The sequence below is a fragment of the Nerophis ophidion genome, linkage group LG20 (genome assembly GCF_033978795.1).
Source record: "Nerophis ophidion isolate RoL-2023_Sa linkage group LG20, RoL_Noph_v1.0, whole genome shotgun sequence".
NCBI lineage: Eukaryota > Metazoa > Chordata > Actinopteri > Syngnathiformes > Syngnathidae > Nerophis > Nerophis ophidion.
Window position 1 is genome coordinate 15195431 of NC_084630.1, and position 26834 is coordinate 15222264.

The 26834-nt window shown below is 39.0% G+C and overlaps 1 protein-coding gene across 1 annotated transcript in view; it reads right to left on the reverse strand.

Annotated features, from left to right (window-relative positions):
• Positions 1–26834, reverse strand: part of prkacab (protein kinase, cAMP-dependent, catalytic, alpha, genome duplicate b) — a 40013-nt gene that overhangs the window by 162 nt on the left and 13017 nt on the right. Inside the window, exons 2-11 of the mRNA XM_061880566.1 lie at positions 21791–21852; positions 20036–20164; positions 15395–15493; positions 14484–14566; positions 14205–14331; positions 7993–8088; positions 5950–6072; positions 1473–1532; positions 1296–1400; positions 1–1089 (exon numbers count right to left, since the gene is read on the reverse strand). The exon at positions 1–1089 is cut by the window's left edge and continues 162 nt beyond it. Coding sequence (XP_061736550.1) covers positions 964–1089; positions 1296–1400; positions 1473–1532; positions 5950–6072; positions 7993–8088; positions 14205–14331; positions 14484–14566; positions 15395–15493; positions 20036–20164; positions 21791–21852 — 1010 coding nt within the window. The 3' untranslated portion in view covers positions 1–963. The remainder of the gene's footprint in view (positions 1090–1295; positions 1401–1472; positions 1533–5949; positions 6073–7992; positions 8089–14204; positions 14332–14483; positions 14567–15394; positions 15494–20035; positions 20165–21790; positions 21853–26834) is intronic.

Consider the following 26834-nt stretch of genomic DNA (forward strand, 5'->3'; position numbering starts at 1 on the left):
AGGGCTAAACATGCAGAACCGACATTTCCAGTAGGTGAGCTCTGAGGCTTCTGTCCAGTCACAAAACCGAATGGAAGGGCAAAACTGTGGAAGACGCTAATCAAATATCTAAAAATTCCCTTTTGTTCCTTTTTAACTCTAACCAGAACTGGAAATTACCATGTCATTAGTCGAATGTTCCCACTGAGTGATATGTTCGAACCTGAGATACCATTATGTGACGGTGTTACCTTCCACTATTAAGACAGAAATGTTCCATTGCCTTGCCCACGCTTGTTTGTGTTAGCGTGACACGATATCAGCAGAGACACGTTTAAAACATTAAAAGGAGATGGGCAAAGTCTTGCTATACTAACAATGAGAATAAATACTGACACTTGAATGACTTTCCTGTCGGACGGCATCATACGCGTTGTTTTCCTGTTGCCGGTCAATAGAAAAGCATACAGAGTACGAGAGGGGGACGGTGGGGAAAAAGACCAGTTTCAAAATCATAAAGCCATTCAAACTGAACGTTTGTCTGTGAGTGAGTTGAGTGTTTACTTGAAAACCTTGTTGTCTTGGCGGGGAGAAAGAGCAGGCCAGCCAAATATCAATGTGAATTGAACAATTCAGTCTCAGTGGGCTTCACCTGTGAAGAACGGAAGGTTGAATTCGGACAAACAGTTTTGGTGAAGGTGAATGAAGAAACAATACCAGCAGGGAGGAAACGTCTCAACAAGAGGAGTTCCCCACACTTGTGAATTTTGAAGCACACCTGCATTATAAATGGATCCGAACAGAAAGCAAAAGAAAGTAGAACAGAAAAAGGCAACACTGCTGGTTATCAGTCCCCCTTTGCTTGTCATCCCCTCTTTTTGAAGCTGGTGCTTGTGATTGTGACGGGAGACGGTAACACTCCTCCTTTCATATCCCACTTTGACCAGCCGTGCTCTGACTCCCTCCCTCGTTCACTCACTCGCTCTAGAATTCCCCAAACTCCTTGGCACATTTCTCATTGAAGGAAATGCGGATCTCCTCCTCCTCGTAGTCATCAAAGTTGCTGGTGTCGCCCGGTCCCTTAAACTTGGGGACGAACGGAGCTTCCACCTGCAGACCACCATGAATTGATTAACGTGGACCCCGACTTAAACAAGTTGAAAAACTTATGCGGGTGTTACCATTTAGTGGTCAATTGTATGGAATTCTACTAATAAAAGTATCAATCAATCAATCAATCAATTAATCAGACAAACACGACGACAAGTTCAGTATTTGGCGCACACGAGATGTGCGACATGGACAAACTCACGCACCTTCTTCTGGTAAATGGCGATCCAGTCGGTGGTTGAAAACCACTTGTGTCCTTTGATGTCGTTGACCCCGTTCTTGAGGTTCCCATAGCGTTTTGTTAGGTCAACCTTAAGGAGATGTTGACATATTTCCTCCATTATAATTCATGTACGTAAATAAAACAGCTGCAGCACTTTTACCTGTAACAGGTTCCTCAGAAGGTCCTTCAAGTCTGAGCTGAAGTGAGACGGGAAACGCACCTAAGGCAAACAGTAAAGGTGCTGTTTTTGGGGCAATTGAGTTGGGAAGCATTGCTCTTGATCGAAATGATGACAAATGTATTAGTCAAAGGGGTCATATCATGATTTTTTTCTACATCTAAAACACAAAAAAACACATTTAAAGCATACAGTGCATACTATTCCCTTGGTGGTATATGAAGTAACGATAAGTGTGACCAGTAGATGGCAGATACACATAAGAGATACGTGTGGACTGCAAGTTGACGCCTGTTCAGTAAATGACTCTAGCAAGCAACACCAAACCTTTGTTTCTTTTAAAATATAGAACATTACACTCATTGCTCAAACATGATGAAACGCGGAGCATCAGACTTACTATATTTCAAGATAAGGGAATTATTATGGTGTGTATAAGGACCCCAAAATGGCACCTATTCAGAGACATATTATCTGGCATTTTGTTTTGCAATATTACGCAAAATCCTTTTCTTACATATCGGTACCTGCTAATGTGTATTTGAGATTTGCCTACGTCCCAAAGAACTTGCACGCCATTGTAGTCCGCGCCGTAGTCAGTAAGGTCCTTCCTTTTCTCTGTCCACTTGTTGTAGGGCTTTCATCCTCCGCTGTTGCCATTTCTACTATAAAGTAGTTTACAGTGGCCTTGTGGTTAAGAGTGTACGCCCTGAAATCGTTAGGTTGTGAGTTCAAACCACGGCCGAGTCATACCAAAGACTATAAAAATGGGACCCATTACCTCCCTGCTTGGAGGTAATGGTAAGGGTTGGAATTGGGGGTAAAATCACCAAAAATTGTTCCCGGGAGCGGCCGCCGCTGCTGTTCACTGCTTCCCTCACCTTCCAGGGGGTGAATATGGGAATGGGTCAAATGCAGATAATTATTTTGCCAAAACTTGTGTGTGTGTGACAATCATTGGTACTTTAACTTTAACTTACAGTTCTAATTTATATCTGTTAGTAGTCACTATAGAAACGGTACAATAAGGATGATGGGAAGAAGACGCAGTCAAAGTGGGGACCGCCCACAAAACGACACATCCTAAAGAGACGGTCAGAAAGTGGACTGATGATGGTCTGTAAAACCAAATCTATGCAACATTTTGACGAAAGAACCACCATTACATGTTGTGTAGACCACAAGGAAGTGTAGAAAAAAAATCATAATATGACCCCTTTAATGCGCCTTATAATCCTGTGCGCCTTTTGTATGGCAGTGCACCTTATAAGGGTTGGAATTGGGGGTTAAATCACCAAAAATGATTCCCAGGCGCGGCACCGCTGCTGCCCACTGCTCCCCTCACCTCCCAGGGGGTGATCAAGGGGATGGGTCAAATGCAGAGGACAGATTTCCCCACACCTAGTGTGTGTGTGACAATCATTGGTACTTTAACTTTAACTTTATAATCCGGTGCGCCATATTGTCCAAAATATATGGTATTTTATTTTATTTTTTTAAATCCTGTGCTTTTTTCGTTTAGGATGACCAAGAACACTTAGGAGTTGTATTATAAAACACTTCCTTGTGGTCTACAGAATACGTAATGGTGGTTGTTTGGTCAACATTTTGCATAAATTATGTTTTACAGACCATCTTCAAGCCACTTTCTGACCGGCGTTTTGTGGGCATTTTTATTTGAGTGCCGAAGTCCTCCTTTGGCCAAGCTCCCTCCGACCACCCTCCCACTCTGTCAGCCATGTTGTACATTTTTATCGTGTCCATATGAAGCCTACTGACGGATATAAGTTAGGGCGATACGACTAAAAATTCTATTATGATATACAGAAAATGTTTTATATTGGTCGATATCGATAATTATTGATATTTTTAATGACCTATGGATAATAAGAACCAAGAAAAAAATGAATTAAATATAAACAATTTTATTTAAAATGTTACCTTCCTCTGATTATAATCCCCACAGCTATTTAAGGTAGAAAATAAAATGAATATGTCAACATAACCATAATCTCAAACAATCAATGTAAACAAAATTATAAAATGACTTTGTACACTTTGCAAAACCAAAATAGGTGTATTAGGTCTTCAAAAAAGTAACAATTTGTTATTCTTATAGCCACATCTGTGTGTTCATTTCCGTACCTGTTGTCTTTCTCAGAGATTGTCACGTGATGTTGCTGTGATGTGTCTGGTCAGCTGATTTAAACAGCGAAGCGCGCCGCCTGAACTACTATAAGCAGGAGTACAGCGCCAAAAACTGTTCAATTTAGCTGACCAGACACGTCACAGCAACATCCCGTGACAACCTCTGAGAAAGACAACAGTTGTAGCTAAAACTGTCAAGTATGGAAATAAACACAAAGGTGTGGCTATAAGAATAACAAATTGGACTGAACAAAACTTCTTAAATGAACGCGCAAAAATAAGGAATACATAAGAAATGCTTAATAAAGTGTAACAAAATAGTGGAAAGTGTGAGCATTTAAATCTACGACCTATGTTCTGTTGGTTTCGTCCCAGGAAGTTACAGCTGTGCCCTAAAGGGTGAGCCCAGCTAAGGTGGTGTGGTATTACCGATGTTGGTATCATTTACAGACCAAATTGGTCTGGCTATGGTCCGTTTTAAAATAAATCCAAAAGATTGCCATACTGTTGAGGTGAGTTTTTACTGTTTTATCCACGATTATTTTTGCCCTCTGCAGGACTCATTTTTAATTTCTCTTCTCACTTGCTGCAAAAAATCAACCGCGAGACAACCAAATCTGATAGTTGATACTGTTACCTGATTGGCTGTTAGCACGTCACTCACACTGATCAGTGATCACTTCCTGCTTTGCTTTAATACCAAAGAGCGAGCACCTTTGTTCATTGCAACCAACCTTGCTTCACAACTTACGGTTTCTTCCGACAGATAAGAAAACAAAACAAAAAAAATCTAACTATTTATTGAATGTATTTTTTATGGATTACGTGTCCATCGCAATATACATCGATATTGTTTTACCAAGCAGCCCTATTAGAACTTCACGCTCCTTTTTATTATACATGGCAACAGCGGAGGATTTTAGCATGCATGTGCAAGTACGAGCCAGTCTGCCCCAAAACAAGAGGATAGTGAAAATAGTGAAACCTTTGACTACAATTTTGGACTACAACTGAATAAAAATGGTGGACTGGCTCTTCGAGTAAACCTCGACCAAATATAGAGATATCCGCTGATATAACTACGGCAAAATACGTCACTAAAGTCTTACATTTCAAACGGGTCGTTTGGAGCAAGTTTGAAAGAAGGCAAGATTGTTTTATAAATATCGCCGCCATGGCTCCATGGTTTGATTTCACATTTTCTTGATATACGTGGATTCCAAATAGACAAAAACAGGTACCAAAAGGTAAGAAACGTTGGTTTTGCATAATAGGACCCCCTGAAGCTGTGACAGAACTATTTTTCTCATATTAACAGTCATCTATTTTCTACCGCTTATCCTGTTCAGGCTTGTGGGGAGCTAGAGATAGCTGACATTGGGCTCAAGGTGGGCTACGCCAGTGGTTCTCAAATGGGGGTACGCGTACCCCTGGGGGTACTTGAAGGTATGCCAAGGGGTATGAGAGATTTTTTTTTTAAATATTCTAAAAATAGCAACAATTCAAAAATCCTTTATAAATATATTATTGAATAATACTTTAACAAAATATGAATGTAATTTCATAAATTGTGAAAAGAAATGCAACAATGCAATATTCGGTGTTGACAGCTAGATTTTTTTGTGGACATGTTCCAAAAATATTGATGTTAAAGATTTCTTTTTTTTAAGAAGAAATGTTTAGAATTAAGGTCATGAATCCAGATGGATCTCTATCACAATCCCCAAAGAGAGCACTTTATGTTGATGATTACTTCTATGTGTAGAAATCTTTATTTATAATTGAATCACGTGTTTATTTTTCAACAAGTTTTTAGTTATCTTTATATATTTTTTTCCAAATAGTTCAAGAAAGACTACTACAAATGAGCAATATTTTGCACTGTTATACAATTTAATAAATCAGAAACTGATGACATAGTGCTGTATTTTACTTCTTTATCTATATTTTTTAACCAAAGATGCTGTGCTCTGATTAAGGGGTACTTGAATTAAAAACATGTTCACAGGGGGTACATCACTGAGAAAGGTTGAGAACCACTGGGCTACACCATGGAGTCCTAGACTGATCACCAGTCAATCACAAGACACACATAGCGACAAGCAACCGTTCACTCTCTTATTCGCACTGTCACTGAGTGGGGACTGAACCCACACTCCCTGCAACAGAAGTCAGGGGAATCTACCACTAGACCATCAAAATAAATAATAAAGAGATTTATCTTGTCAGAGACACTTGAAACATTTGCAAAACCATGCTAACAAATGTGTCTATAGGAAAAATAAAGGATGTGTCAAAGGGTGAACCTTACCTTCCCTGATACAATCTTCTCATAGATCTGAATAGGCTGGTCTGCAAAGAAAGGGGGGTACCCTGCTGCCATCTCATAGACCAATACGCCTAGCGCCCACCAGTCCACTGCCTTGTTATATCCCTAACAGTCAGAAAAGGACAATCTTGTAATAATGATAAGTCTTACACACAGGTAAAAGCAGTCCCAAAATAGTTGGTTAGAAGCCCCTTGGCCACCATGAGTTCGAGGAGATCAAATGAAAAGGGCGCAAAGCCTTTTTTAAGTACATGTGGTCCTGGGTCTACGAACATTGAAGTTTCGTTCCTTACACCTAAACTATTATCAATTCCGGACTATAAGCCTCTACTGTTTTCTTATGCTTTAAATTATGCGGCCTATAAGACGGCACACCTAATATGGATTTTTCTGCACTACCAAGTTGAACATAAAGTTCTGTGTTCAATATTTTTAATTAAACACAAGCAGAGATGCTGAAAAGTTGTGGTAATGTATGACGACATCTTTTGGACGAGTTTGCTCACTCCAGGTCCTGTGGGTTGAAAATGCACCTCCTGTTTTATTGCCTTGAACCGGAAGTAAACATGTCCATAGTGTTTATGCTTGAAAGGATTCTTCATTCATCCCTCCAAGCAACGTTTGTAAGTTTTAAATTATAATTACAATGATTGATACTTACTAAACCGTCCCATGTGTAATGTCTGTAGGAGTGTTTTCATCTATATATACAGTATAACTATGTATGTATAGATATATATGCATAAAGTTACATATATAGTTGTATATACAGTTATACATGCAGTATATATATATATATATATATATATATATATATATATATATATGTATGTGTGGGAAAAATCACAAGACTACTCCATCTCTACAGAACTGTTTTGTGATTTTTCCCACACATACATATTGCGCTCCACCACGGTATCGAGCACAATTCTCTGGATAATCCAATTAAGACATACACACACATATATATACATATATATATATATACATATATATATATATATATATATATATATATATATACAGTCTAATGTTATCAACTAAAGTAGCACAGTTAAGTTAAACAAATGCCTTTGCTAAACAGACAGCCACTGCATGTATGACACCTAACATAAGTCCTGCAAGAAGATGTTATTCATATCACTAACGCTGATCTGTAGTACAATACCTTGGAGAGGCAAAATAAAATCAAGGGTAAACCAACTGTACAACACAAACAAGAGCCTCAACTCGCAACTACGGACTGAATGTGAATTTATCTTGCTTCCTGGAGAACGTTGGACATCTATAAGTAATCACAGAGAGCTGCGGTTGCAGTTTACCAAAAAAAAGAGATCAGCATTGTCATCTGAAAAAGGTAAACAAACTTGTTTGTTCCGAACAACTGTTTAAACTATTGAAGAGTAAATGGTACACTATATTAAGTTGTTTATGAGTGTGTTTACTACTTTATCGATTAATAAATGTACCTTGTTTGAAAGATTATTGCAAACTGCACAGACTTTTAAAATGAGTACTTAATTTTTACTGTTCTTATTTTCACCAAGTTTTGAGAAAATCAATGATTTGCAGTTCAGTAAAACATTTAAAAAAATGTTCCTGCATGATATTCTGACTACAAAATTGCATTTGTACCCAAATATTGAGGTATTTTCTTCAGCAAATGTTATTTATGCAAGCATATGATAACCCAGGATTAATCACAGGTTTAATCTAATCAAAAAAAAGAATCCCTTGATATATGTGTATATATATATATATATATATATATACACACACATATACAGTATATATATACATATATATACACATATATACATATATATATATACATATATACGTATATATATATATATATATATACATATACATATATATATACATATACACATATATATAAACATATATATATATATATATATATATATATATATGACTTAAGGAGTTATGATTTCACATAATCTAAAGGTATACATCTGATAAGCATGTAAGAGTAATACAAATATACTGTATATAGTGGTTTACCTTGCTGAGAATGATTTCGGGGGCCAAATATTCTGGAGTGCCACACAGTGTCCAGGTCCTGCCCTTTACACGCTTGGCAAAGCCAAAATCTGTCACCTTTGAGGGGAAAAGAGCAATAACTTAAGTAGGGGAAAGAGAATGAATGAGACATTCCGAGATAGTTTCACACATGGCCACAATCAAGTTAGCATGGAGTCTTGTCAAGTGGCATTATCGGTACTTGTATTAAAGGTGCCCTGTCATGCAAAACCAACTTTTCTTTCCTATTGTTACCTGCTTATGTGAATTTGAGCTCTACATAAGTCCCGGAAATTTTAAAACAAACCATGAAGGGATTGCAGAGATATTTATAAAACGATCTTGCCTTCCTTCATACTTCCTCCAAACGAAACGTTTGTAACTTGCCCCAATTGTGACATTTTTTTTCTCATTGGTGACATCAGCGGATAGCTCCAAAAATGGTAAAGTTATACCTGAAGAGCTTTGCGCAAGTCCGCCATTGTAGTCATTAAATTCCTTCTTTTTCTCTATCCTCTTGTTGTGGGGCAGACTGGCTTGTACATGCACATGCATCCTACGCGGCTGTCATTTCTAATACAAAGCAACGTATAACTCTAACCTATAATTGTCCGTAGAATCAATATGGACGCTCTAAAAAATGGCAGACAAAACGGCGAATCCTTAAGAGACGGTCAGAAAGCGGTTTGAAGATGGTCTGGAAAAAAACATCTATGCAAAGTTTTGTCCACAGAAACACCATTACATGTTACGTAGACCACAAGGAATAAATATAGAACAAATATAGAAAAATCATACTATGACACCTTCAATCAAAGAGTGTACTTAATTTCATGTTCTGTACATAATATAGTTATAAAGATAGTACAGCTAGTTTTTTTTGTTTACACTAATTCAAGGGTCATCGCTTTAGGAGCCATTTGTAAGTTGTATTCTATAAGATAATTTGTAAGAACCACATCTGATAAATTGAAATAGTGCATTAATGGGGTTTATGGTATTCTGCGGTGGTAAAAAGAACAATGTGAACCTAACCGAACCCAAAAGCGTGTCACAAAACCGTGATAAGATCCGAAGCGTGGATTTTGTGAACCGTTACAACCAGAGTACTCATCATCACTGTTGTGTGGGTGTGTCAGTTATCTCTGATTTTAGAACAAAACACGATTTCTGTGCAAGGCAGACGATAAGCTTCTCCAGTAAACACACAAAGCTTGCATTATTTTGCTGGATACACTGAAAATTCCACAGGCATTTTAGAGCTTAATATTTTGTTGTGATTTATAATTCAGGTCTTGTGGGTGTCTGTACTATTAATACACGCTCGAGAAATTACATATAAAGTCATTTGAAAAAACTATTCACGACTGCGTATTAGAATTGGCTACATACCACTGTTGATACTGGATGCAATGTGACGGCATGTTCATTTAAATGATTTAATAATATATCAGAATCATATACCAAAGTTTCCAAAATATATGCCGCTAATTATTTCCTATGCTTTAAACCCACTGCATATAAAACGGTGCAGCAAATTTATGGATTTTTTATTTCGATAACGGCCATAATGATTTGTATTGAATAAATAGTTTTCATAAAACACGGAAAGAAACACTGAAAAAGTGTGTTATGGTATGTGCTATCGCGCAATCTTTTGGATGAGTTCGCTCACTGCAGGTGCTGCGAGTTGGAAATGGACTTCCTGTTTCGCTCCTTGAACTGGAAGTATATGCCATTTCCTCAAGTATTTTTTTATAGCGCTTCTGCTCAAAACAAAATACTTTATTTATCATTACAAGCAACATTTGTAAGTTTTACAATGTAACTAAAACAATTCATACTTACTAAACGTCCCATGTGTGAAGTCTGTAGGAGTGTTTTGATGCATGTTTGTACTTGCTATCATAATGTGAATAAGCTAGTCTCATTAGCATTAGAGAATATGCTAATATGTTGATAAGTGTCTGTGTTAGTATTATTAACTTTCAATGGCATTCGTTTTGTATTGTTTTATACTGTCAATTCACCAAAACGTCACTGCTAAATTATTGAGTCTGTATAACTGATTGGAGAGCTCGCTTCTGCATGACCAGTAAAAGGTATGTAAATAAACATTTACAAAATCTTTCGTACCAATATGTATCTGCGGCTAATGGTCCGGCGCGGCTAATACAGTATATGTGAAAATATTTATTTATTCTAAAATGTGGTGGGTGCTGCTTGAATACCGGTGGAAAGTATGGTATTATCCTTCACCCAGGCATGTGATTTGAACTTAATGAAAAAGACTGAAAATAAGCCGGGGGCCTGGGGGCCGTCGGTCCAGAGCGGTGTATATATTTTGTCCCCTGCCCTTGGAGTAGCTTCGCTATGTAGCCTTGATTTTAAGTTAATCGTTTTTAATAGAAAACCGTAGTTTTTACGACTGGATTATCAAAAACCGTACTCATTACGGTAAAACCGTAGTTGTTGGCAGGTATGGCAAAGAGACAGATCAAAATTTTAAAGGTGCCGTATGTAACAATTTCATGTCAAGTCATCATTAAATGACCCTGATGTGTCAAAAGGTATTAATAAATCATGTTCTTTTCGAATACCTCTATAACTGATAACGGCAGTTCAGCCGGTATATGCTCATTTCAAAATAGGATTTATAGCCCCGAAATATTATTTTTTTCATTTCTATGCCATGCCCTCTACTTCCAATTAAAAAGTCTGTGAGTGTGTCACATTCAGGTTGCCAGTTACACACTGCCCTCTTCGTCGAGCTACTACCACTGGTAAAGTTACTGAACATGTCAGACCCTAGTAAATCTAAAAGGTGTCGTTGCGATTCTCAACTTATTCATGACAAAGCCAGGAACAAAACAAGGATTTGTATTGGGGATTCCTTTGAAAGTTGGAGACGATTGAAGACGGAGAAGATTTTTTTCATCTAACGCCAATGTTGATAATTTCCTCGTTGATAGGTAAGTCAAGCATTTACGTTTTCTTATTACTTGTAATACATGGAAATGGTCATTCCGTATGTAAACTATATTGTCCAATACAGTCTATGACATACTTGCCAACCCTCTCGGATTTTCCGGGAGACTCCCGAAATTCAGCGCCTCTCCCGAAAACCTCCCGGAAGAAATTTACTTCAGAAAATCTCCCGAATCTCAGCTGGAACTGGAGGCCACGCCCCTTCCAGCTCCTTGCGGATCTGAGTGTGGACAGCCTGTTTTCATGTCCACTTTCCCACTATATAAACAGCTGGCCTGCCCAATCACAAATACAACATCTACGGTTTTAAATAAAAAACTGCACACACAAGGAAACGAAGCAGAAGAACAAGGAAGTTACAGCCATGGCGACGCCGTCTGTAATAGAGTGATTCTATGTTGTCTGTTGCCATCTCCTGGTGAATGTTGGCTATAGCGTTATGGGGTTGCTTTTTGAATGGGCAACGATTTACGTGGTGTTGGGCACCTGACGGCAAGTGAGGGAGTCTGTTCTGAAGCCCACAGTAAAGAGACGTAACTTCTTCACCTCGCCTGGTTATTTACTCCAACCCAATATATTACACCGTCGACGAGCAAAATGAAGAAATAAATGGCAGAACAAAGGTTACTCAAATAGTGAAAGGTAAGTGTTTTATTTTTAGTAACCAGCAAGCACAGTACAATTAGTAGAACAACTGTGTTGTTTGATAGGTGCCGTCTGAAATTCAACTATTTATTTTATCTATATATAATAAAATAAATATTTATAGCTAAAATTCACTGAAAGTCAAGTATTTCATATATATATATATATATATATATATATATATATATATATATATATATATATATATATATATATATATGAAGAGTTGGTGAATTGTAGATGTAAATATATTCCTCCCCTCTTAACCACGCCCCCCATCCCAACCACGCCCCCCCCAAGGTTGGCAAGTATGGTCTATGATCTTGTCTAACAAATCTAGTATGTTCGTGCAACGAATGCTTAGCATGCCAGATGGGTCAATTACATCTCGACATGGAGGCTAGCGGGGGAAATATATGCCCGTTAGCCTGTATATCGATGTGTTATCCAACTGAAAGGGAAAAGTACATTTTCGACAAATAAAACCTGTGTGGATATTGGTAGAGTCCGTGCCTTTTTTGTTCTCAATATGCAGATATGCTGAGGAAATGCGTTCCAACATTAGCCTGGCTAATTGCGGTTTCTGGTACTGTATGTGCATCAAACACATATGGGGTGGTATTTGCTTGGCACTATATAATGCATTACATGTAATGATTTTCTACTTTGTGTATTAACATGGTAGTAGGCTATATGATTTATGTGTAACGTGGTTTTTGCGTAACGTGGGTTGGCTCATAGAACTGCACTCTGCACTGAAAGATGGTGATGTGCGTAAATTGAAGACAATGTCAGGTTGGATGCAACATGGAGATATACTGAACGAAATCTGGCAGTAATTTTACTGTTGGCCTTGACTTGCCATCAAAGTAGGCCTGTGCGATATATAATATATTATTATATATAATTATTTCAATGGTGTTCCATGCGGTCATACTAGACGATTTAGCAGGGTAATGCCAACAATCTGTCCCGAATCCCGAATCCTGCTGTGTAACTTTACAAATATATTTGACTAATCGACTTCAGTAAAATGTGACATAATTACATAGTAAACCATCTGGCAAGACGCATAAACAAGAGAAACCTACAGCGTAGCACTCGTTGATTGCCATTTGAAGTTCCTTGGAGTAGGACTCGGATTCGGCTGCATATCTGGCAACCTCAGTCATGGAGAGTGGGAGGGGACTATAGAATTTTGACTGTGAATGCAGTACCATTCCTGGCCACATTACTACATATGGCACCTTTAAAGGACTACTGAAATGAGATTTTCTTCTTTAAACAGGGATAGCAGGTCCATTTTATGTGTCATACTTGATCATTTCACGATATTGCCCTATTGTTGCTAAAAGGTTTAAGTAGAGAACATCCACGATACAGTTCGCAACTTTTGGTCACTAATAAAAAAGCCTTGCCTTTACCGGAAGTAGCAGACGATGTGTGCGTGACGTCACGGGTTGTAGGGCTCCTCACATCCTCACATTGTTTACAATCATAGCCACCAGCAGCTAGAGCGATTCGGATCGAAAAAGCGACAATTTCCCCATTAATTTGAGCGAGGATGAAAGATTTGTGGATGAGGATATTGAGAGTGAAGGACTAGAAAAAAAAAAAGTTTAATAAAACAACAAAAAAAGGCGATTGTAGTGGGAGCGATTCAGATGTTATTAGACACATTTACTAGGATAATTCTGGAAAATCCCTTATCTGCCTATTGAGTTGCTAGTGTTTTAGTGAGATTATATAGTACCTGAATGTCGGAGGGGTGTGGCCACGGATGTAGTGACCGCCAGTGTCTCCGTGGGAGGAGGTAATAGTCGCCGCAGCAGCTGCAGGAGGACGGAGGCTCCGCTCATAACTACGGTAAGAGCCAACTTATTACCGAAATTTTCTCACCGAAACCTGCCGGTTGTCATGTGGTCGGGATCCATGTTCGCTTGACCGCTCTGTTCACCTTCGGGAATTTTAAGCAAGGAAACACCGGCTGTGTTTGTGTGGCTAAAGGCTAAAAGCTTCCCACTTCCATCTTTCTACTTTGACTTCTACATTATTAATTGAACAAATTGCAAAAGATTCAGCAACACAGATATCCAGAATACTGAGTAATTATGCGATTAAAGCAGACTACTTACAGCTTGGATCAGGCTGGAAAATAATGTCCGCTACAAACCGAGACGTCAAACGCACGCGTCATCATACCACGACGTTTTCAACACGACACTTCGCGGGAAATTTTGAATTGCAATTTAGTAATCTAAAAAGGCCGTATTGGCATGTGTTGCAAAGTTAATATTTCATCATTGATATATAAAGTATCAGACTGCGTGGTCGGTAGTAGTGGGTTTCAGTAAGCCTTTAACACACATTGTAGGTTGGTGAAAACAAGAAAAAACTGAAAATATTTTTCTATATTTTTACAGAGATAAAAATGACGGATTTCCGACTATAGACGGAAAAATCACATGCCTGCCTTCAATGAAGGGAGAATCGTACATGCAACAATTTAAACAAATGTATTTTATTTTCGGTACGTTCCTGTTGTGTATCCTTGCATTTACCTGTATGTAGCCCTGTTGGTCTATGAGAAGGTTTTCAGGTTTCAGGTCTCTGTAAATCAGGTCCAGAGCATGCAGGTACTCAAACGTGAGAACAATTTGAGCAGCGTAGAACCGAGCATGAGGCTCACTGCGAACGTAAGCACATATACAAAACAGTTTAGACACACAGCACAGTGTTCAGCCCAAACCTGTGAAGAACTGACCCCAACACAACTCAGTGTCATCTGAAAGAGCTCAAACAGAATACCTGTGCAGAGTAAATCTTGATTAGATACTAACCTAAATCTGCCAATTCTCCGTAAATGGGAAAACATCTCTCCACCTGGCACATACTCCATCACCATGTAGAGGTTTGTGTTGTCCTGTCCAGAAGGGAGTGTGAGAGATGCTCTGCACCGACATGCATTTTGTGGCAAAAGTCAAATCACAGGACTACATACTGCATAGACATACAACTATTCACACTCACATTCACACCTACACTGAGCAGAAATGGCCAGGCTGGCTTCACAAATGGTAGCTGAGTGCAGTGGTGGTTTTAGATATGCAGGGCCGGATGAGAAAATGGCAATCGAGGCAGGCTGAGTCAGGAAAAAGATTTATATATATTTGTGGATACGCTCAACGAAAAAAGGGGGTCTCGCCCAATGCGCCACTGAATCCTAAACCACTACAGCACTACATCATCAGAGTTTTTACATTTAATTTTTTCTATATTCATGCTTTGCCTTTCCATTAACAAAATATTATAAATAATGCTATTGCTTTATATATAAGAGGCCATGTATTGTAGTGCACAAAATGAGCCACTAGAGGCCACACTTGACAAAAAGTGACTTCAGCAGTACCTCATTCATGGGTCAAGGAATCATACAAATGGTATTGCCAGACATTCTTTTGCAGACCAGCTTTGATATTTTTGCAAAATATAAAATGTCAGAAAAGGCATGAAAACCAGAGAGTGCCCAAACATTTTGTTAATAGGTTTATTTGAAGCATCAAGGCTTTTCAATCCCAGGTCATTTAAGGTGCATCCAAACAGCTTAAGTGGATAAAGCTTTAAGTGGTGGATGGCCAGCTTGGGAATCGGCACAGTGTAAAATGTTGACCAGGTCCACTGTTCGTGATCCTACATCAACACACAAATTTGTGACAACGAAAAAAAAAAAAGACAATCCAATTTCCCGTACCTTGAACGAGTACTCTAACCGCACCAGAAAAGGAAAGTTGACGGCCTGAAGAATTCTCTTCTCATTCAGAGTGTGCTCTATCTGCTTGAGCTTCACCACCTAAAACAGAGAATATGAAACGGTTATTGGTCTAATTGGGTAATTGGAGTTGTAGTGATGGAAATTACTTTTTTTTTTGCACTTTTTAAAAGCATCATAGTATGGTACATTTTCAATTGTATTGCAAAAAAATACTTAAGGTTACACACAACAGAGATCCCTGATGTTAAGTTGATGATGCTACGTAAAGCTGGGCGATATGGAAAGAAAGAAATCCTAGCATGATATCGACATCCATCCATTAATTTTGTACCGCTTGTCCCGTTAAATATACTTGTTAAAAAAACCCTCTGCCTCGTCTTTAATGAATACTTTGGTCTACAATGCTACTTTATTTCATTGTTGACCATTATGGTGGTACTTGGAGAGCCAAGTGTTTTCTGAGGAGGTACCTGGTGGAAAAGGTTTGAGAACCACTGTAATAGAAGGAATGCTAAGAGAACTGTGTGTGAACTGTGTTAATCAATTAATTTTCTACCGCTTGTCCCTCTCGAGATAGCGAGGGTGGATGGAGTTTATACCAGCTGGACTCATGTGGAAGGCGGGGTAGACCCTGGACAAGTCGCCACCTCATCCCAGGGCCAACACAGATACACAGATAACATTCACTCACATTCACACACTTGGGCAAATTTAGCGTTGCCAATCAATTTGTCCCCAGGTGCATGTCTTTGGAGGTGGGAGGAAGCCGGTGGACCCGGAGAGAACCCACAAAGTCACGAGGAGAACATGGAAACTACTCACAGAAAGACCCCGACCCCGTGGATCAAACCCTGGACCTTCTTTTTTATTTATTTAGCCTTTATCTAACCAGGTAAAATCCCATTGAGATCAAAGATCTCTTTTCCAAGGGAGACCTGGCCAAGAGGGCAGCAGCAAGGTTACATTAAAAACAGTAAACAACACATAAAACATCACATTTACAACATTAAAACTTGCTCATATGACACATGTGCATACAGACAAGGTAGACTGCAATCCTTTCACAGAAACTTTAAACTAATTTAATGTAACAAGGGTTTCAAGTTGAATATTCGATGGTAGGTTATACCATGCCTTCGGTGCTGAAAACCTAAATGTTTTCTTGCCCAGTTCAGTTCTTACTTTGGGGATGACAAATTGAAGAACATTCATTGAACGAAGATTGTGACTTCCTTGTTTTTTTGTTAAATGACAAGATAGATAAGATGGAGTGATAAAAAGAGTGGTTTTGTAGATGAAAACATACCAACCTTCTTATTGTGAGGCGCACTCACCCATGTTGCACCATGCCGCCTATTATATCAACATGTATCATCATCCAATGAAATCCCATTTTTTGTCATTTTTAATGTTACATCTATAATAAGTGAAATGTGAGGATATTAGAAAGTTTTTTTTTATTTAACAATTTTCTGTCAGGGATTGAACATGACCGATGTACTGAATAACAGGATACAACAAACAACTGTTTCACATAATTAAAGAGGGTGCACATAATTAAACTACATAGGCCTGTGAAATGATAAATTGTTTTAAACAGGTAATTCACACTTTTGAATGTGGATTAATCTAGATCAGTGGTTCCCAAAGTGGGCGGTGGAAAGATCTGGGGGGGCGGTGAGGAAGAAGGGGGCGGTAGGGGGGCGGCAGTCCAAAGTCGAAGTCAGAAGTTCGAACGTTTGTTTGACGATTTGTACACAACACGTGCAGCAGGACGAGTCAGTGGACGACGCATCAGGGTCCGGTTACCACACGCCGCTCTGGCCCAGTCAGATCCGACAGCATAGACTACAAAAGCAAAAGCTCAGGTTTGTAATTTCAAGCTTGTAATGTTCAGAATTTTATCTTATAATAAAAACCGCATTCTGGCGGTCAACATCATCTTGAGTTCAAGTCAACATGAAATTGGGGACTCGCCAGAACGTGTGTGAGACAATGACGGTTACTGGTGGAATGTTTATTTACCATTCTATGTTGCTGAAACAGTTAAAACTGCTAAAAAATAAATTGGTTTACTAAATTGGGTTTTATTTGTGAAATACACATTTGTGTTTAACCTTTCTCTTTTCAAATTGCAGCATACCAAATATCAAGAAAGAGGTGTTTGTTTCCATATGTGTCTGTGGGGGGGGGTTTGGGGGGCGCTAGGAATTCACTGGGGAGCCAAGGGGGCGTCCGCCTGCAAAAGTTTGGGAACCATTGATCTAGATGAATCACTGTAAATTACTTGCCTACATAATTCAAATTAAACTAAAAAAACTCCCCAATATTTTGACACAAATGCAATTTTATTTTAAGAATGTTGTTCCCATCCTCACCTATGGTCATGAGCTTTGGGTCATGACCGAAAGGATAAGATCACGGGTACAAGCGGCCGAAATGAGTTTCCTCCGCCGGGTGGCGGGGCTCTCCCTTAGAGATAGGGTGAGAAGCTCTGCCATCCGGGATGAGCTCAACGTAAAGCCGCTGCTCCTCCACATCGAGAGGAGCCAGATGAGGTTGTTCGGGCATCTGGTCAGGATGCCACCCGAACGCCTCCCTAGGGAGGTGTTTAGGGCACGTCCAGCTGGTAGGAGGCCACGGGGAAGACCCAGGACACGTTGGGAAGACTATGTCTCCCGGCTGGCCTGGGAACGCCTCGGGATCCCCCGGGAAGAGCTAGACGAAGTGGCTGGAGAGAGGGAAGTCTGGGCTTCCCTGCTTAGGCTGCTGCCCCCGCGACCCGACCTCGGATAAGCGGAAGATGATGGATGGATGGATGTATAAACATTTTGGGAATGTTGTACTTGTCTGCTTAAAACTTTGTCTGGGTTAATTTTGAAGTTATGCAGCAAGCACATCTGTCTGTCTCCTCACTTATCTGTGCACTGACGTATGCACTGACCTAATCACTGACAGTATAACAACCTTAACACCTTTTAAATAATAATCTGCGGTTAAAGTGAAGGAGCTAATAAATTGTAAGAATTAATCGGAATTTACACATCATTAATGCAATGTTTTTTTTGGGATTAATAACATAAATTTATGTATTGCATTTGACTGCCCTAATTTGAACCAAACTAAAAATATGACCAAGTAAACACTTTCAAGTTTTCGAAGAAAACACCTACACCGGTCTTACAGACATGGTCTTGGACAGCTATTTCAGGTGCCTTTGTAAACTTCGACATGCTGTTTGAAGTTTTTGCTGTGCCTGAAACTGTAGTGTTGCTACAAGTTAAAATAAAGTATGCATGTTGCAAGACAAAGTTGTCTCCTTTCCACCAAGACAGGGCACCGTAAACTTGTAAAATTTGTTTTAGACTCACCACGCCAAATAACAAGGTCAGTTCGTGTCTATCCAATTGTCTTGTATTTTCATCAAGGAAATGTTACTCTGCAATATATGTCGTTATCGTTTTATTGCCCGTCCTGAATGCTATGTCATTTAAACCAAGTTTTCTGTCTCTGTGGCCTTTACTTCAGTTGTTCTTAATAAAGGAAGCTTTTCTGTCGATCCCGATAATTTTCTCTCCTTAAAAAACGCCAACCATACTCCATCCACATGTTGCGAACAAGTGCTTTTCGTCTCGTTCTCGCCAGTTCCAGATCTTAAATGGCTATCAAAGTGTCTCAACTTGTCGGATTATATCTTCTGCCATCTGCTTTTCAGGTGACAGGCCTAATTTATGATTTACAATAAACTTACAGGGAGCAGGGAAGCGAGGAAGCAGCAGACCACCCGATGATGTAAACATAGTTAAAGTTAAAGAACCAATGATTGTCACACACACACTAGGTGTGGTGAAATTTGTCCTCTGCATTTACCCATCTCCTTGAACACCCCCTGGGAGGTGAGAGGAGCAGTGGGCAGCAGTGGTGCCGCGTCCGGAAATCATTTATGGTGATTTAACCCCCAATTCCAACCCTTGATACTGAGTGCCAAGCAGGGAGGCAATGGGTCCCATTTTTATAGTCTTTGGTATGACTCGGCCGGGGTTTGAACTCACAACCTACCGATCTCGGGGCGGACACTCTAACCACTAGGCCACCCAGAAGTGATCACGGCACCAACCACTATAAATAGTTTGTTTGCGTTAGCGTTTATAATATTAATATCAATAATACTTGGTTAATATTCGAGCCACAAAATGTAAATGGAATATTGTTGGCGCTTTTTGAATGGGCAAAAGTTGGGCCCCAATGTCAAAAAGGTTAAGATCCCGTGTCTAGATTAAATGTATGGGACATGCTTTGGTGTACATTTTGAGTCTGTCTGCAAACAGTTCCTGTGTGGTCACTCTTTAAAAACAAGATTTATAAGAGGGACATATTAGACTCTGGACAAAATGATTTACTGTTTTAAGTTACATTTAAACATTCTTAATACAAAGAGGTATTTTTTCTAGTTTAAAGGTTTGAATACATGTTTCTGCACCCAACATAATACGCTCCAATGTAATGTTGACTTTGTTGAATTGAGTGAGAAACACCTGGAAACCACGTGACACCTCGACTTCTGAACTTGATCGGATTCTTGTTTCTTGACTCTTGATTCTGATTCTGACCCAGACTGACCTTCTGCTTGTTGAGGATCTTCATGGCGTAATGCTGTCCCGTTTCTCTGTGCCTCACCAGCATAACACGGCCAAAAGAGCCTGTGCCCAGAGTTTTCAACCTCTCAAACTGCTCCAGGCAAGCAGTGTTCTGAAAAGACAAAACAAAAAGTGATAGCTCAGTTGATTGTTCTGTGACGAACAAGTTATGTGCATTGGGTGGAAAAGTTTCATTTTTTAATCTGTTTTATACAAAATATGCCTTTATAGAGTAAATCCTTCCAATGACTGAGACAGTGGAACATTCCACTTCATTGCAAAAAAAATATTAATACACATTATTACAACTTTTCAATGTTTTCAACGATTGATTTATGTCTAACATTGTTACACTAACATTCAAGGAGGTGTGCAACTAAATCCATCCATCCATCCATTTTCTACCGCTTATTCCCTTTGGGGTTGCAGGGTGCGCTGGTGCCTGTCTCAGCTACAATCGGGCGGAAGGCAGTGTACACTCTGGACAAGTCGCCACCTCATCGCAGGTGTTCAACTAAATAATTAATCCTTTTCAATACAAACATCTAAAAATAAACACATTTAAGGCAAGATAATGATTTTTATTATATAAAGTGAAATCAGATATTCTCAAACTGTTGTACGTGTACCACTATTGGTGCGCAGGCTACATCTAGTGGCGCACCAAATAATCACTTGATTAAAGTACAGTGTTTTATTTACCTATATTCAAACCCAGTGTTACTATTCAGCCTGTGTGTAGTGTTAGAGTGGCCAAAATATTAAATACGTGTGTTAAATAAAACCCCTGCCTTGCTTTTAATGAATACTTAGGCCTACTTCGCTACTGTATTTTAATGTTGGTCATCATGGTGGTACACGGAAGGCCCAGTTTTTTTTGAGGTGCTACTTGGTTTAAAAGAGATTAAGAACCACTGCTTTATATTATTATACACTATTGTAACTTACACCACTTTGTTTTGCAGTAAATATACAACAGTATGTTGAGGGATATTAACTAATAGGTAATTATTTTTAACAAATGTTTGGTGAAATGTGGTCTTTGGAAAATTATTCATACTTTTTTCTCAGGCATACACAATATTCTGCATCTATATGATCCTTTTGAATGTTGCAAAAACACTGTTTGTACAAAGTTGCCAGAGAAATCAATAATTTTGGCAAAACAAAATATAAAAATACTTCTTATAGTCTTTTGACATTTTCTTGTATCATTTCAAGACAGAAGCTACAGTACATGTAGTCATATTTTCCAGCATATTTATTTAATCTGGAGCCTGTCCCAAGGGACCGGACACAAATAAATGGTCACCAATCAATTGCAGGGCGCATACAGTATAGATTAAAAAAAACATTCACATTCAAACCTAAAAAATTTGAGTCCCAATTGACTTTGCAAGCATGTTTTTAGACTGAACAGGGACACAGAGCTCTAAACTGAGATTCAAAATCAGAACCACCAGGCTGTAAGTCAGAGAAGTGCTATACATCGCAAGTTACAGCTCAACGGTACCTATTCATTTTTCAAAAAAAAATCACATTTGGCCTGCAGAGTATGAATAATTTGGGTCTGTACAGGATATAATAGCGCCAGTTGTTTTGTTTCACTGCTTCTTCAATATGGATATGCAACACATTAATTTGCAGGAATTGCATGCCTATTTGATAAGTGTAAAAAAAAAAAAAGCACAAAAAGCACACCTTTTTTCTTTTATGATGACCACTTGTCATGTCTCACCTGTTCAGGGCTCTCCCATTTCTTGAGGAAGTCCTCTTTGGCTTTGGCAAGGAACTCTTTGACTGTAAAAGACCAAACACATAGTGTTTATTAATATTAAAAAATAATAATCCACTCCCTTGTCTTTATGATGAATCATTTATTGATCAAATAATACTACATTCCAACAATGGGCTGGGGCGAGAGGTCACATATCAGTCGTAACTGTTCAGTTAGGGATGTGGAAGCATGAGTCATAACATTAGAGTGTTTTTTCTTTATATATACAACAATATGGAAAAAAAAATGTTGCAATACATAAGCCTATACATTCATAATTGAGTGGAGCTCCAACAATTTTGGATGATGGTTCCCATGCAAATACCATCCATCCATCCATCCATTTTCTACCGCTTATTCCCTTTCGGGGTCGCGGGGGGCGCTGGCGCCTATCTCAGCTACAATCGGGCGGAAGGCGGTGTACACCCTGGACAAGTCGCCACCTCATCGCAGGGCCAACACAGATAGACAGACAACATTCACACTCACATTCACACACTAGGGCCAATTTAGTGTTGCCAATCAACCTATCCCCAGGTGCATGTCTTTGGAAGTGGGAGGAAGCCGGAGTACCCGGAGGGAACCCACGCATTCACGGGGAGAACATGCAAACTCCACACATAAAGATCCCGAGCCTGGATTTGAACCCAGGACTGCAGGACCTTCGTATTGTGAGGCAGACGCACTAACCCCTTTGCCACCGTGAAGCCCGCAAATACCATCTTTTGATCAAAATGCTGGAATTATCTCATGGTGTAAATATTCAGGCATTAAATGCAGTGATCAATTGCTTTTAAAGTTTATAGATCTATCAAATATTTAATATAAAGTGATACACATTGAGCAGTCATTATGTCGCTAGCATATCCCGGGAGACCTCAGCTCATTGAGTATTTGATAGATTCATTATTTTACTTTTTATTTTCCATATTTACTTTTTGTTTGGTGGGATTACAACCATATAATGTATTGACTCATGGGAAGTACTAGTAATCCTCCCCTTTGCACAGTAACCACAACTCATTAAAATGTGTAAAGTTGTACTGTACCATGGTTCACTTGTTCAAACACTTGAATGACCGCATGAATGTGACAAAAGCGGACTGCCCAAAGTTTACAGTAGGAAGGGGATTCCTATGGCCCAGTTTGTCGCGGTTTACCTGACACATGAAACGTAGCAAATGATGAGGGTGCGCTACCAAATTTAGGAGCCAAAAGACAGTAGAATGTTGAATGTCTTCAAATGTGTTTTGTGGCAATTTCAACCTTTGACCACAGCGTCAGTTGCTATGTAGAGTGACACTTTCCATCATTTTCGGCCGACTGCATTGCAAAATGATGCATTCAATATTGTACTTGCCTTCATCAAGCCTCTACTTTCACTTCAAGATCCACTTATGTCACACATGATTAAAATGAGATAGTTTCCTTAACTTTATTGTATCCTGTTATGCAGTTACCATATTTCGTATGTGTATTTCATATAAGATAGTTACAGCATTTTAACATTACCTGTGTAAAGAATACCAGCAGACGATGGTGTGGAGCGGCGCAGAGGCCACTGCAGATTATGTGAGAGTTGAAATGGTGTTTACTTTGTTTGGTTGTTTGTCGATGCATCGTATATGCACAACATGTATAATGTATTGCACTTTTTTTTTTGCTTTCTGTTGTGTTTAATTTACTTTTGTGAAGTGGCAGCTAGTGGCATCAGCTCTGTACTCTTTTAATGTATTTTATATCCTTTGTGTTCTTTAATGTTTCCTTCTTGCTTTCAAACCAAGATGACGCCGTGGATGGCCACCACGTTAACTGTATTCTCTTGTATTTTTTCTTTGTTTCTTGCATTGAACAAAGAGATCACAATCTACCAAGTCAAATTTCTTGTGAGTTAAACATACCTGGTCGATAAAGCTAATTCTGATTCTGATACAGCAACATCTTGTGATAATGATATCAGGTTTTCTCCTAGATCACCAGGATACCTGTTGTGGTGGGGGTGTGGTCAATATGATATCATATAATATTTTATGATGCATATACGTCCTTTAAAAAGGCAAAACAAATTATAAATACATTCAAAACAAATATGTGTTATTAACAGTTAGTATTAACATATATTTTTCTTACATGATATCGTTTTTGCTGTATTTTTCATTTGTTACTGCTTAACAATATACTTTGTTGAGAATTTTTCAAGAGTCTAGAGACTTCTCCAGTCCTTTTAGCCACTTTATCTTTATTAAAAATGACAAGCAACAAATCTAGCATATTTGTATGGTGTTGTTGGAGACTGTCGCTCCATGTGAGTTGCAGCAAGCATGATGTCACACTTGCTTTGCGCTCTTGCGAGCCTTTCTCTCCTTAAAAGCTGCCAGTGTCCTTTTACATTTCGTAAATCCGCGGGAATATCTTGGATATATTAAAGTATGTCTACATCACGGACATGCTGCTTCCGATCCAGACAATCTTATGTGTCTTGCTTAAGCTATCACATCTTGTTTCGGTAGTGCTGTTTTGCTGATCAAAGTCATATTTTTTACGATACATCACTATCCAATCCACTTTATCCATCATTAGTTGTTTGTGCGACAATAATAAACTATATACCGTATTTCCTTGAACTGCCGCCGGGTCGCTAATTAATTTAAAACCTCTTCTCACTCCTGCGCTTACCAAAGGCATGCAGTAAAAGTAAGCATGCGCTAATTATTTTAAAACCTCTTCTCACTCCGGCACTTACCAAAGGCATGCAGTAAAAATTTGATTGTGATGTAAGTTTGGACCTTAAATCCTACTGAATAGCTCTTAATCTTCTTCCCTTTATGCGATATCGGTATTGAAATCAGCCTCCTTTATTTAGAAAATTATGACAGGGGAAGTGTCACTCGTGACGTCACGAGTTTGACTAGGCGGTAATACTAAGCATGCGCTAATTATTTTGCGAAGTGAGTTTGACCCAGCAGTAATTCAAGGCAGGCGCATACTATATGCCCTGCGGCAATTCAAGGAAATACGGTAAATACACAATTATACTGTAACTACTTGCTGGTGGTGGGTGATGTTTATGTTCGTGTTGGCGGAAAATGAGGAAGTGTTGGAATGCGTTGGAATTGGGCCGGTTGTCAGCATATGATTGGCAAAAAAAGTTTAAAAGAGCGTTGGACTGTGTGTGTTTATTTTTCTAGATGCTACAGTACATTATATTATTTCAATTTGTTCTCACGTAAAAAAAAACAAATTTTTAAGATGTGTCGGCAAATATTTTGCTGTGGTGGTGTGCCACGATCGAATACCCTGCATATACATCACAGTAGGGCTGGGTGAAATGAACGAAAAAGATTATTTCCATATATTTTTACTTAAACTCGATTTTTGATATATATCGCCATATATTTTCCCGTGAAAATATAGATATAAAGATATTCATTTTTGAGCTGAAATGAATGTGAATGACAACTGTACTGTAAACAGTCAGTGGCACTTTTATTAACCCGGTTAGTCAAGATGGGTTCTAACAGCACATAAAATAAACTGTCTAAGCAGCACATAAAATTACACATCATTATTAAATAATACAAAATGTGTCTAATTCAGATAAAAAATACATTTGCAGGCAGGTACGTTAAATTCCCAGTGGACGATGTAATGGACTGTCACACAGGTACGGTTCTGGTCAGGGCCAAGTAAGTGACTTTACTTTACTGTGCGGCAATGATACCACTCACTTCGGCATACATTTTTGGCAGCATTTCTCGTACGAAATATGCCCGGCTTGGCAACTCGAGTACAGTTTTGATTTGGGCTTACATGGTAAACAACTCAAATTAATTTTTTATCCAGACGCATACATTTGTCCAAATGTGGTCAAGTAGACGCATTGCGGGTTCCCTGGACGTGGTCCACATCACTAAAAGATAGATTTAAGGAAGAGAATCCCTCTGCCATCTTCCACTAGTTTTTAATATATAAATAGCCCGCTTGAATTTTCTTTCTTCCCTTCTCTCTTGTCGTCGTTTGGGATGTCTGTTGTGATTTCCCTTCCTGGTTCGATGACCCGCCCTATCTTGCCTCTGATTGTCCTGCCTGTAAAGTTTTGCTCTAATCTTAACGAATCGTGACTCATTGTAGTAAACAACCAACCAATCATGGATGTTCTTATACGTCCAAGCACGTCTTGGAAGGAGGGAGAGGTTTAGTAGCCCATGGAGTTTTGAGAGAGGGGAACACAACAAATAAGAGGTGTTTGGTCATTTTAACGTGAAATAAATTATATCGATACTACGATGTTTTCTTAATTCATATCTTGTTTAAAATATATCGATATATTTTACAATCTCGATATATCATAGTATATTATTTGGCATACAAATTGTAATGTAAATATTTCAAAACAGGGCTTCACGGTGGAAGAGGGGTTGGTGCGTCTGCCTCACAATACGACGGTCCTGAGTAGTCCTGGGTTCAATCCCGGGCTTGGGATCTTTCTGTGTGGAGTTTGCATGTCCTTCACGTGAATGCTTGGGTTCCCTCCGGGTACTCCGGCTTCCTCCCACTTCCAAAGACATGCACCTGGGGATAGGTTGATTGGCAACACTAAATTGGCCCTAGTGAGTGAATGTGAGTGTGAATGTTGTCTGTCTATCTGTGTTGGCCCTGCGATGAGATAGCGACTTGTCCAGGGTGTACGCCGCCTTCCGCACGATTGTAGCTGAGAAAGGCACCAGCACCCCCCCGCGACCCCAAGGGGAATAAGCGGTAGAAAATGGATATTTCAAAACAAGTTAGAAAAGCTCCTTATTTGGTTGCTGATGTATGCAGCAACATATTTCTGCTAGTTGTAATATTTTCTCAAAACTAATATTAATCTACTTGCTAATTCACTGTTAATATCTGGTTACTTTTTGTTGTAACATGATTCTATTTCCACTTCTAATGTGATAAACACCTTTTTTTTTTCTGTTGTTTGGATACTTTACATTATTTTTGGGCGACACTACAAATT